Raw genomic sequence first — 13,531 nt, 5'->3', positions numbered from 1 at the left:
TGGAAACCCCAGGCTGTGAGTTTCAGCAGGCCTCTTGCTGAGTAGCGGTGCCTAGTCCATCCGCTTGTAAAGAGGAAATGGTTTTGATGGGTTGCTTCAAGGCTGAGTGATGGACACATTCTTTGTTTTATAGTTTTTGTTTTGTTTTGATTTCAACTGAACATGTTTGTGATATGTACAGACTAGTTTACCAACTAGTGTAGTATCAGGAAGCCAAGTCATCTTCCATTGTACACTGTGGTGTGAGGATATGTTGTAAAATCAATAAAAAGGAAAAAAATAAACCTAAACATTTCAAAGGAAGAAAATTGAAATGCCTTTAGTCTTGTGCACATTTACTTGGAATTTAATTCCATTTAACTCAGCAGAACTTGAGTCCAAATAGGGATGGAAGGATTTGTTAATACTGGTTCTCTCAGTTTCTCATTTTTCCAATCTTAAAATCAATTCTCAACATTTTTGCAGCAGTTTGCCATTAAAAAGCCCACATGAAATTGTTTCAGATTTTAGTGTGAATTTCTCCTAATAAATATATTTTTGTATGTAGTTTGACTAATGTACATATTTTTGCAAGCAATTTCTCCTAATATAATGAATATTTCACTATTATATTCATTTTTATGCACACTTTCCACTGCATTATTGTAAATGTTGGTTATTTGGAGAACTATATCACAAAATTTGGATGTGCAAATTTTGAAGGATGTCTGCATTTTGGTTTTCATATTGTCTGGGAACATGCAAATTTGATAGATTTGGCTTTAAATGTGTGAACTGATTTTAATTTCTCCTTCATCTCTACTTCCATATAAACAAGTACAAGATTGGGTTATAATAGGTTGCTTTTAAGATAATTTGTTTGACTTTGCTAAGAAAAAGTAAGTTAATAATGTTATTTCCAAAGTGCTTACTGTCATTAATCTTTCAATGCCTGTAGTTCTAGGGTCAGAAGGAACAAAGTGGGTGTGTTTGTTGTAGCTATAGCTTTTCATATACAGTGGTGCCTCGCAAGACGAAATTAATCCGTCTCTTCGTCTAATCTCTTCGTCTAGCGGTTTTTTCGTCTTGCAAAGCAACCCTATTAGCGGATTAGCGCTATTAAAGGCTTAGCGGCTATTAAAGGATTAGCGGATCAGTGGCTAAAAGGCTATTAGCGGCTTAGAAAAAGGGGGGGGGGAGCAGAAAAAAATCGGAACACTTGCAAGACGTTTTCATCTTGCAAAGCAAGCCCATAGGGAAAACCGTCTTGCGAAGCAGCTCAAAAACTTGAAAACCCTTTCGTCTAGCGGGTTTTCCGTCTTGCGAGGCATTCGTCTTGCGGGGCACCACTGTAGTTGGATTTTCTGGGGATCATGGGGGGACTATGTGACTGCAAAATGAACTCTGGTAGCTGATGCTTACTGCCCTTCAGGGGAAGAGTTGTAGACCAGTGAAGGTGCTCCTGCTTTGCATGCAGAAGGCTCCCAGGTTCAATCCCTGGCATCTTTAGGTAGGGCTGGGCAAGACTCTTGCTGGAAACCCTGGAGAACTACTGCCAGAGTAGGCAGTGCTGAACTATGTGAACCAATGGTCTGAGTCAGGATAGAGCAGCTTCCTGTGCTCCAAGCTTTCTCCAGGGTCTGGGAGAGAAGATTTTCAGGGTGGGGATGAGGCTGACAAGAGAATTGGAAGCAGAGATATATTCCTGATAGAACATTGCTTTAGGACATTACCCTGCTTATACAGAGTATTGCTGATCCTGCCTATTTTAACCTTTTCTTCACAGTCTGAAACAAATAGACTACTTACAGCCATTGAAGATGCAAATAAGAAGATGAGACTTACTGAGATGAGTCTACAAGAAAAAGACCAAAGAATTGGCGAGCTGGATCAGTTTATTTTGCGCATGGAAGATGTAAGTGTGTACACTAAAATTTCTCAATACAGTAAATTGTCTGTGTGCTTGCTTCATCCATTTTACAAAAATACAAAGATTGTTTAAGTTTCCTCAGTTTTTGTGGTACAGAGAGTATTTTGTATATAAAATAGCAATTAGGGACAGTTGTTTTTACACTTATCCTCTATTTCTGTGTGCACAGATAATTTTTTAAAAAATAAATAAATAAAGTTGTATATACCACTATTTGATTAAATGTTATCCAAAGCAACTTGCAGCACATTAATACCACCCCCAATGCTGAGGCCCTTTGCTCCTTTGGCCATCGTGTCAACTTTCTTCTTCCAGTGGCTGTCATAGGGCAATTGACACAGTTCCGTTGTGGCAGAGAGCGGAAGAAGCAGGCTTCCTACATCTACTCATTCCCTGGCCTTTGTCTGAGTCTAGACCAGCCTTCCTCTTTCTGTGGCAATTTTCTTAAGAGAGCAAGGGGGAGGCACAGCCTTTGAGTGGCCCATAGTCCTCCAAGTCAATGGCAGAGGGTAGAGTAGGGGGAGGAAAGTTCTGTAGCCCTCCAGATGCTGTTGGACTCTGAGCTCCCATCAGCTGCAGCGAGCCTGCATGGCTAATGGTGAGAGATTAAAGAATCTGGAGTCCAAGAACCTGCAGAGCCATAGGATGCCCATCAGAGGGGTTAGGGTGCCCTTCCTTCTACTTCTGCAGCCACAGGGCAACTGGCTCAATATTCAGTTTGTTTGTTGAAAATCACAGCCAAGCATCAAATATGTTTTTACAAGCGACTGCAGCAAGCCTGCTGCCCACATACCTCTTGTGACATTCATAGTACTGCTGTTGAACAAGTTGTGGCAGATTTCCTCTTGCTTCCTTGTGTCTCCTGCCCTGCCCTTTTCTTTTCATGGACTTTGCCCTGGGTGAATGTCATGCTAGTTTTGAGACGATGGCTATATCTCAATGTGATTTAACAAGATTTTATTTTGAATTTATTGATCCTCCCAATGCCAAACCTGTTTATAAGACTTGCACATTCCCATATGTGACCATATTTTTGAAAGTTTAGTTTAATTTATTGATTGAGACACACACCTTTTTGTACATACTTATAATAGATAAGATAAAGCGTTCATGCATGCTGCTAAGCCAAACTATGTCTTAGCATGAATGACAAAAGGTGTGGCCACGCAGAGACAGGATTGCAACCACTTTGTTTCTCCCCAGTTGTTTTGGTGGTGCACTAAGTTGTGGTCTGCCATAATGTATTGCTTGAACCCAAGCTTGTGGTTTAGCTTTCCAGGCAAACCATGATTAGTAAACCATAGGAAAGCCTTGGTTACAACTCCTGGTTGGCTAGAGCTGTCTCAATCATGAGCTCAGTTTTGGAGGACATGCTCAATCAAGCCATGTCATAGCACCACAACATAACTGGGAAGGAGCAAAGCAGCTGCAGTTTCCTTTCCAGGAGCCCACACATTTGCTTGTTCATTCTAAACCATGGTTCTAGATTCAGGTAGGTAGCCGTGTTGGTCTGACGCAGTCAAAATATATAAAAAAATTGTCCAGTAGCACCTTAGAGACCAAGTAAGTTTGTTCTCGGTATGAGCTTTCGTGTGCATGCACACTTCATCAGATACACTGAAACAGAAGTCACCAGACCCTTATATATAGTGAGGTGGGGCTTGGTTTGAGCTAGCATTTGGTTTGAGTTACCATGGTTTGAGTTAGCATTATGTGCAAACCAGGCCAATATCAAAATGAACAAATTGCCGCAAGCTAATATCTTTCAAGGAGGCAACAATTCTAAAAAAAAACTCTCTAGAAAGTACACTATTCACTGCCTGTCTAAAAGCAGGCAGTGATGGGGGAGGGCACGCCTCTCTAAGGAGATAATTGCACAGTTCAGAGTCCACAATGGAAAAGTTCCTTTCCTTTGTGGTCAGCTGCTGCATCTCTGATGGTGGAGGAAGATGAAGAAGATCCTCGTGGTCAGTGCAATTCATCCATTTTCATCGATGTATTGTACAATTCACTCCAAGCTGGGGGGGGTTATAGCCTGAAGTTGTTGCCGAGGATCACATTCTGAAACACGACTTCTTTGCTGTTGGAAGACTAGTTTACAATTCCAATTAGATGCAGGGTGTGGGTGTGGAACTCATCAAGCAAAGGATTTAATTAATATTGGAACACCACAGTGGCAATTAATATGAGCATAGGAATTTTCTTCCGTAGAAGAGAAGATTAGTGCTCACATAGCTGAGAGGGGGAAACACCCACCTTATGCTGGTAACATATGCCTATATACCTGATCCATTAATGTGCATTGGCAGTGTGCAGTTTTTGAAAATTATGACATAATAACAACTTAAAGAGAGAATGAAGAAGACTTTTACCCTTGCCAGATTCAATGTCATTCCATCTGCATTACTGCAGGGCATATTTGAAGGCAAACCATATTCAGAGCAAATATGCCTATATGGTTTGAAGGAAGTCAAAACTGCTACTCATGCCCTACTACATTGTCATTATTACAAAGCTATACTGTATGTTCTATATTTATGACTCCAATCATGTAGCAAACCGCAAGCAGAACTGATGATTGCTACTTAAAATACTTAATAGAGGATAGGGAACCAGAGATTACCTTAAAAGTGGCTAAATTTTGTGCTGCTGCTGTAAAATTAAGGGGATAAGCTTTGAATGAATCTAACAGCCAGTGTCTTGATATGTTTTAAATTAGTGGTTAAGGTTTTAACTTAAATATTGTAGCTGTTTTGTATCTGAATTATTTATCGTGTATCAGCTCATAAAACTTAATTTTAATCTATTATTATCTGTATGCTCTCTGTTGTTGTATATGTTTGCACTCTGGTCAGACCGAAATACATCAGTTCATTCAAAGATCTCAAAGGCTCTCTAAGTGTATGGATAGCTTTTCCTCCTGGACTCTATTTTGGTTCCATTTCTAATTTGGCCCTGATGTGAGGATAAGGTGGCAGTGCCAGGAGGTGTTTATGTAAGGGATTATTCAAAAATTATATCCCCCACTTGTAGTCTGGAATGGTACAATCCACTCTTATCACCTCATTCTGATGCATATGTAGACCAGGTCTCATTCTTCAATATGAATTTTGAGGCTAAGCAACTACCTGTATCCAGGTACAGTGTTTAGTGCAGAGGGAAAGAAGGCATGAATGACTGGGCAACCCAAGTAGGAGGTAGAAGTAACAGTGTTGAAACTAGAACAACCTTTTCTGATGGTTTTCATCGGTTTGGAGGGGCTGGATGAAAAATAGCCATTCATAAAGGTGTCCTGTTCTGTGAGAATTTGGGGCTGTTGGGGGAAGCTTGATGGTGTCCTTTCAAAAGGCCATGACAGGAGTCTAGGATCGTGGAGAACTCCCAGGGTCTTGCTATGGTAGTTCTACTAGCAGTTGTCTCTACCAGCCCTTAGCACCAACTGAAGCCTTATCTGTGTTGTCTCTACTGTGCTGCTGAAAGCCCCACCTCCCCTGTGCCAACCATTTACAGCTTTAAAGGTAAAGCACGAGCACTAAGAACTTGGCTCAGGAGTGAATAGACCTTGTTTTTTTTTAGTCTACGTGTTTGGATCTCTATGAGCAGTGTGTACATTCCAATGAAAAGTGTTTTGTATACTGTAGTTGATTTCTTACATGTTAAAAGACAGAAATATATAAAAATGTATTTTCCCACACAGGAACGCCATCAACTACAAAAGCAACTCATAGAATATGAAATACAACTTAACGGAGCAAACCTTCACAGTCAGTCAGGCAGACAAAGGTGAGGTCTTGATTCTTTCTAGGATTCTTGATGCTCATAAACTATCCCTAACTGTAGTTGATAATTAACTTTGGATGATATAATGTTAGAATTTTTTTTTAAAAAAACCCCAGCATGCCATATATACTGCTACTATCTGCATTCTCTATAGAGAAGGAGCCCTGTACAATTATTCCATAGTAATTTGCAGTGGTGATTGGTATGGTGGGGTCATCACTGCTGTGTACCTGGACAGGGCTAGTGGGGAGGAGGGTGGCTGCAAAGTTGAGGTTATGTTGTAAAGAAAATCCAGTGCTCTTGCTGTGCATCACTGACCTTACTGCCATCCCCCAGTGCCATCCAGGTAAGCTGTAGTGATGTTGATGGTGTGGGGGGGTCTTTGTGGCTCCACCCCACCTACTATTACTGGTAATATGCATGCATGGATTCTCAGTTGTAAAAAAAAAGTTCCTTTAGTCGTCTTTGTGTGGAAGACCTTAAAGTTTTCTTCAAGGCATTAAAATGTCTCAGGCATTTCACTTGTGTACAGGACCCGACTAAAGGTCATCTTCTCATTTGGAGAATGTTCATTACTGAGCAGAAGAGCATCACTAACATTAGTATTTCCTTTGAGAATTTTATGTACATTCTTTCTTCCCTAAAAATCCAGATTTTCTTTGATACCTTGTGGGCTATTTTCTGAGAACCATTTATACTTTCTTTGCCCAACAGCTTTTATGGTGACGATAACAATTAGGAGCTCAAGTCCTGGAAAACATGGAGAAAGAGAAGGGCAATTAAGAAAACTATGCAGAGGTGTGCCTTCCAGTCAGGAAAATTATTTGACAGGAAATATTTATAATGGGAAGATAAGAAGAGCTGGATCAGACACACCAAAGTCCCTAGGGATCCAGTCTGTCTGTGCATCCACATGTTGAAGGGGCCTTTCATTCAGGAGCCCCTCCAGGTGGGCACAGAGGCATTTGTTGTATGAGGAGCACCTAATCTGTCACGGGGAGAAAATCTGTGAGGAAATTTGAACTGAGTACAGTTTTACATAACTGTGTCAAGCAGGCCTGGACAATGTGTTGATGTATCGCCCAGGACCGGTATGAGGGGCAGACCATGATGGCAACTTCACTCGGCAGTATATTGCAGGAGAAACCAGTGCCGCTGCTGAGTCCTTCTGCCACCAGTGCCGCTTTCAACATTGGGCCGCTGGTAGCAGAGGGACTCAGGAGCAGTGGCTGGTTCACCTGTGATATACTGCTGGGTGAAGCCTTCTCACTCTCCAGCCGAGCTATACAAAGAAGCTCTAAGGTTCCACACGCTTGCTTGCAGGCAAGCAGGAGGGACTTTGGGGTTCGCTCAGCTGGGGGGCAGGAGCCTTCCCACCCCCACCCCCAGTTGAGCAGCACAAACAATCTGTGTGGTCCCCAGCACCTCATGGGGTGCCTCATGAAAGCGCCTCAGCTCCTGTGGTGAGAGCCAAAGCAGTTTCACCCCATGCATTGTGGGTTGGGACCAATGCAGCTTGTTGTTTCAACTTTGTGGTGTATCGCCAGATTGCAATGTTTGACTGGTGATACATTGCAGTGTTGAAAAGCTGACGTCGCCCAGCCCTACTGTCAAGACACTCCAGAATGTACTCAAAGGGCAGGCAAGACAAGATTTGAAAAGCTGCAGCGCTGGCCCAAAGCATACATGATGGTGACAGCCACGTCTGCCCCATTCATAGATAGACTGGTCTAATTTTAACATTAAAAGGGGTATGCAAGTGGGGTGGGTGGGAAGTCCAACTCTCCCTAGCCACACCTGCCCATCTTCCATCTCCCTATCATTGGGCCAGGCTCCAGCACTAGAAATGAGTTGTGCTGAGAGAAAAATGACTGACTGAAAGGCCTTTGGCAAAGTGGGGAGGGTTCAGTTTCCCTCATTTGTATGGTCACTTTTCTGTTAAAATTGGACACATACACCTCTGAACAGGAAAGGCATGTCAACAAAATGTGGCTGACAACAAATGATGTTGCTGTTACACTCAGATTATATGGGCTTCCCATAATGAGCATCTGGTTGGCCACTGTGAGAAGAGAATGCTAGACAGGTCCTTTAACCTGTTCAGCTGCATACAAGCTCTTCTGATGTTCTTATGTACATCAGCTCCTCCTCCACTGCCACTCCCCACCACTACCACTTGTTCCTCTCCAGCCTCCTTTTTTCTCCCTTGCTGCCTTCAGCATGCCAGGGCTTCCCTGGGCTGTCTCCAGTTGCCTCAAGCAGGAAAAAGGTGTAGGTAGGGGGGGCATTTTCTGTTTTGCATCAAGCAGCAAATGTCCTAGGCTGGCCTTGTTGTACATACATAAGTTAGAACTTCCACTTGGAGTGAAGTTTGTTTTGTCCCCAAATGAAATGCTGATGGATAGGATTATTGATATGTCCCACTTAAAACCTTCCAGGGATTGTGGCCAAGTATAAAATGTACCAGGGGATGCGGGTGGCGCTGTGGGTTAAACCACAGAGCCTAGGACTTGCCGATCAGAAGGTCGGCAGTTCGAATCCCCATGACGGGGTGAGCTCCCGTTGCTCGGTCCCTGCTTCTGCCAACCTAGCAGTTCGAAAGCACAAAGTGCAAGTAGATAAATAGGTACCGCTCCAGCGGGAAGGTAAACGGCATTTCCATGCGCTGCTCTGGTTCGCCAGAAGCAGCTTAGTCATGCTGGCCACATGACCCGGAAGCTGTACGCTGGCTCCCTCGGTCAATAAAGCGAGATAAAATGTACCAGGCATACATTTAACAAATTATTTTCTAAAATTAAATTCTAAAATCTCCACCAATTTTTCAAATTAAATTGCTTCTCAATCTTCCACCTCCTCTAATTCATACTCTAAAATAGATTACTTTGCAACTGATGAAAAGTTTCCTTTCTATAAGGTAAAGATCATCTAAGGCAGGTGGTAGTTGGCTTACTGAAGACAATTATGAATTTGTAGATATATGTTGCGAATTGGACTAGATGACCTTTGGGACCCTTCCAACTCTATGATTCTGTACTTCCCATTTATGTGTCATTGGTTTTATCATTGACAGACCTTTTTTTCTTAAAGTATTTGATACAGTGTTGGGGAAGCAACTGTCCTACAGATTTATTTCTTACTAATTAAAATTTACTAATTTAGTATTCACATCTTTTGTTAGGTCACATCAGTTAGAGGAGGTTACAGCTAGTCTGCGAGAACGAATCAAACATCTGGATGACATGGTTCTTTGCCAACAGAAGAAAGTCAAGCACATGGTTGAGGAAGTAAGTTGTGGCATTTTTATTTATTTTTTACTCTGAATAACCTAATATTCTAATGTGAAGATTTTCTTAAGGCAGAGATTGGAAACATATTATCAAATAGATGTAATGATCATAAATATTTTTTTCCAAGAACAAACATGTTAAAATGTTTTTAAAATGTTAATTTAGAATTTCACTTTGACCCATCACAGTTATACCAGAAATCAGACAGAAGAATCTGTGAAATTCTTCTTCTTCTTCTTCTTCTTCTTCTTCTTCTTCTTCTTCTTCTTCTTCTTCTTCTCCTCCTCCTCCTTCTCCTCCTCCTCCTCCTCCTCCTCCTTCTCTTTCTCCTTCTTGTCCTCCACCTCTTCCTCTTATCATCATCATCATCATTATCACCATCACTATTTATTATTAAAAATATTGACGTTTTCTTAATGTTCTTGGCCAATGTGGCAGTTGGAACATGAAATGCAAACATAATTTCTAGCTAATGAAGGTAATGTCAGTAGATTTTATTGTTTATAGCCAATGGCCATCACAATACAGTTTGAGCACAAATCACACAGCTACAAAGGTACATTTAAGGCTCACACAGCTTTATGGAGGATTGTAAAGCAACTGAAAGATATCTGCTTGTTACATTCTCCTATTTGTAAGCCCGTTATCTGCCATATTCAAAAATACTAGTATAAGCAAATCAGCTTCCCACCTCCCTTTGCTTCCTGCTGTAGAGGCTTCTTTGTGCTTGTCTTTGAAAGGGTTGGCATACTCCCTGCCACTGAAAATGTACCTCATGTTGTGCATCATGGTTTTTTCTGTGTCCATTTTCTCTGAATTGACATGGTTGTTTGTGAGAGCCAAACTGACCTCTAATGGGTCTAAGTAGGCAGCAATTTGGGATCTCTGCATTGGTGGGTTTTTGGATAAGAAATGCCAGCACAAAGTAGTGTCCAACTAGTCATTACTTTTTCTCTTTTTCAAACAAGTATTCTTTGGATTAGATTTAAACCAGAGTTAATTTTATCTACTTTATGCATCCTGTCCTGTTATATAATCCTAGTGTGATTAGCAACCTCATTCAGAGATTGTGGCTAACTCTGGTTCATAATAAACATGAAATGCATTTTTATTTATTTAAAATATTGCTTAACCACCCTTCATTAAAATGTTATAGGGTGATGTACAAAAGTGCAAATAAAATTAATTCACACAACATATAAATATTGGACACTGACAAATATTGCAAAATACAACAGTGGCACAATCTTATGGTCCCTGGAGGATGTGCCAAGATTCAAAATAGGATTGGATCTAGTCACCAAGGTGCGCCTTGGCCCACCCAGCATCAGTCAGCAGGGCCATAAAGGGGGCATGTTGGGTGTTCCACAAAGTGGCTTGGACCCAAAGACTCCGAAATCCTCCTGGTCCCATGAAACCACCTGGAATACAGTGTATTTCTCCACCGTCGCTTCTGCTCTAACATATCAAGCCCAGCCACACATGATGGCGGCTAATGGATTGAAGTTGAATCCTGACAAGACAGAAGTACTGTTTTTGGGGGACAGGGTGCGGGCTGGTGTGGAGGACTCCCTGGTCCTGAATGGGGTAACTGTGCCCCTGAAGGACCAGGTGCGTAGCCTGGGAGTCATTTTGGACTCACAGCTGTCCATGGAGGCACAGGTCAATTCTGTATCCAGGGCAGCTGTCTACCAACTCCACCTGGTACGCAGGCTGAGACCCAACCTGCCCGCAGACTGTCTGGCCAGAGTGGTGCATGCTCTAGTTATCTCCCGCTTGGACTACTGCAATGCGCTCTACGTGGGGCTACCTTTGAAGGTGACTCGGAAACTACAACTAATCCAGAATGCGGCAGCTAGACTGGTGACTGGGGGCGGCCGCCGAGACCACATAACACCGGTCTTGAAAGACCTACATTGGCTCCCAGTACGTTTCCGAGCACAATTCAAAGTGTTGGTGTTGACCTTTAAAGCCCTAAACGGCTTCGGCCCAGTATACCTGAAGGAGCGTCTCCACCCCCATCGTTCTGCCCGGACACTGAGGTCCAGCGCCGAGGGCCTTCTGGCGGTTCCCTCATTGCGAGAAGCGAAGCTACAGGGAACCAGGCAGAGGGCCTTTTCGGTGGTGGCGCCCGCCCTGTGGAATGCCCTCCCATCGGATGTCAAGGTGATGGACAACTACCTGACATTCAGAAAACATCTTAAGGCGGCCCTATTCAGGGAAGCTTTTAATGTATGATATTTTAGTGTTTTTTGGTTTCTGTGGAAGCCGCCCAGAGTGGCTGGGGAAACCCAGCCAGATGGGCGGGGTACAAATAATAAATTATTATTATTATTATTATTATGAAAGTGGTTCATCCACCTTCATCCCCCACCCTCCCAGAAATGCACGTTCAAAATATTGAAAGCTGATACGGTCCAGCAGATTTTAATCTTAACTGAGCCTGGCTTTGTGCAAGCCATTATGCTTATTTGAGGGCCAAAATATACATTATGGCAGTGGTTTTCAACCTTTTTGAGTCCATGGCTCCGTTGACCAACTACATTCTTTCTGTGGCACCCCTGTGGGGCTCAGGAGCCCAGTTATGCCACCCCTTGCCAGAAGAGCTGGCAGCCTCTCACCCTTTCTCGAACACCCTCCCTTGTGCAGTGTTCCCTCAGCCTCCTCTTCTCTCTCCTCTCCTTGGGAGTCCTTCAAGCAGCTGGTGCTGCCATCCCTTGTCTCTGAGCTGCCCTCCCTGCCCCAAAGAGAGGTGCCTCCTTACACTGCCCCACAGGGCCTGTCTGTCTATTCCCAACAGCAAGGGCTGGTGGACTGGCTGGCTGGGTTCCCTTGCCCGCTTGCTTGCTTACCTCGAGGCCACTTCAGTTCCTGGCAACCAGCACCCCCTGACCAGCCCCAGAGGCAGCATTTGCCCTGTGAGCTTGTAGCCAGGGCTTCAACAAACAGCTGTGGAAGCCTTGGGGAGGCAGAGATGCGAGAGGGCATCAGAGAAGGGACAGAGGACAGTGTTGTCCACAGCACCTCTAACCATCATTCAAGGCACCCCAGGGTGCCAAGGCACACTGGTTGAAAACCACTGCATTATGTTAATTGTATAGATTCAGTTAATACATTGTTTTTGCGGTTTATTTATTTTAAAAATATTTATATGCTGCTGTATCATAAAAAATATATCACAGCGGTTTACAAGCCCATGGCCAATGGTATCAAAAGCCGCTGAGAGATCAAGTAGAAGTAAATAGTATATAGCAGCCCCAGAGAAGCTTGAGCAAGCTCGTTCTCTTCCATGCCACAGTCCCAACAAAAAAATGACTTTCTGAAGCTGCTATTTTTATTTCAGCAGAACCTTCCCCAACCTCCATGGTCATGCTATTTAAATAATAAAAGCCACACTGATAAAGCACTGATAACATTCATGCAGTTAATGTCATGCCTAGTTTTGCCCTGAGCCTTGCAGTATCTGCTAAATGAGAATGTTAATACTCTACCTCTCAGGATGGTTTGAGGAAATGAAGTCAGTTATACCACACTTTGCATTAAAAAAATGGCATCAGATGCTGATGTGAGTTCTTCATGTACCAGCAACTCTACAACCTCTCCCTCTCTCCTTCTCTCTCATTATTTGGTAGCACAGGAGGGGTTTGCCTTTAAAATGAAAGAATCACCAACTTCATGGAATGTGGCTACACAACCATCATGACCAGTTGCCACTGATAGCCTGAAAACCCTCCATTAATTTGTCTAATCTCCCTTTAAATCATTGAACTTTGTGGCCATTGGAGAAGTGAATTTGCTGTGTGAAGAAGTGCTTCCTTTTTTCTGCCCTGAATCTTCCAGCCGTCAGCTTCACTGGATGGCCCTGAGTTAGAACTCAGGTATTATTAGAGTACTATGAGCTCAGTATTATGAGAGAGGGTAGTTTTTTTTTCTTTGTTCACATTCTTCACACCGTACATAATCTTATACACATCTATGATGCCCCACTTTATTCCCACTTTTTTTCTAAACTAAAGTATTGTAACCCTTGACATTTGTGATTACCCCTTTCTTCACTTTTGTGCTCCAAGTTTCATTTCCTAGCATTTTTGTTTACCTCCTAACGATATTAGGTGATTTATAATTTGCATCAGCTTTGTCTTTATGTTGAACAGTTGTGTATAATTAATGCTTGTACAGCACTGTAAATATGTAAGTAGAATCAAACAAATAACAAATTTGAAAAACTAGTTTATAGGAACTAATTTATATGTAAAATCTCTTAGGGTTTCTGGCAGGTGTTGCTGTCAGTTACATTCTAAAACGAAGAAAGCCAAGTAGCATAGAAGAGGAAGGGAGTGAATTAAGCTGCATGCACTATGCCAGGGGTCAGCAAACTTTTTCAGCAGGGGGCTGGTCCACTGTCTCTCAGACCTTGTGGGGGGCCGGACTATATTTTGAAAATAAATAAATAAAAATGAATGAATTGCCCCACAAATAACCCAGAGATGCATTTTATTTTTATTTTTTTTATAATGATATTTATTGAAAAAAGAATTTTTAAAATTACAAAGAA

The 13,531-nt window shown here is 42.5% G+C and overlaps 1 protein-coding gene across 1 annotated transcript in view; it reads left to right on the top strand.

Moving 5' to 3' along the window:
- The window catches only part of MYZAP (myocardial zonula adherens protein), a 66,642-nt gene that overhangs the window by 19,384 nt on the left and 33,727 nt on the right, over nucleotides 1-13,531 (top strand). The window contains exons 8-10 of the mRNA XM_082199990.1: nucleotides 1,766-1,894; nucleotides 5,607-5,692; nucleotides 8,868-8,973. Of these exons, the coding sequence (XP_082056116.1) occupies nucleotides 1,766-1,894; nucleotides 5,607-5,692; nucleotides 8,868-8,973 (321 nt within the window). The remainder of the gene's footprint in view (nucleotides 1-1,765; nucleotides 1,895-5,606; nucleotides 5,693-8,867; nucleotides 8,974-13,531) is intronic.

This window comes from Podarcis vaucheri, assembly GCF_965113315.1.
Source record: "Podarcis vaucheri genome assembly, chromosome: 14".
In the NCBI taxonomy this organism is placed as follows: domain Eukaryota; kingdom Metazoa; phylum Chordata; class Lepidosauria; order Squamata; family Lacertidae; genus Podarcis; species Podarcis vaucheri.
The sequence above is the reverse complement of the archived record's forward strand: the minus strand, read 5'-3'. Positions and strand labels throughout refer to the sequence as shown.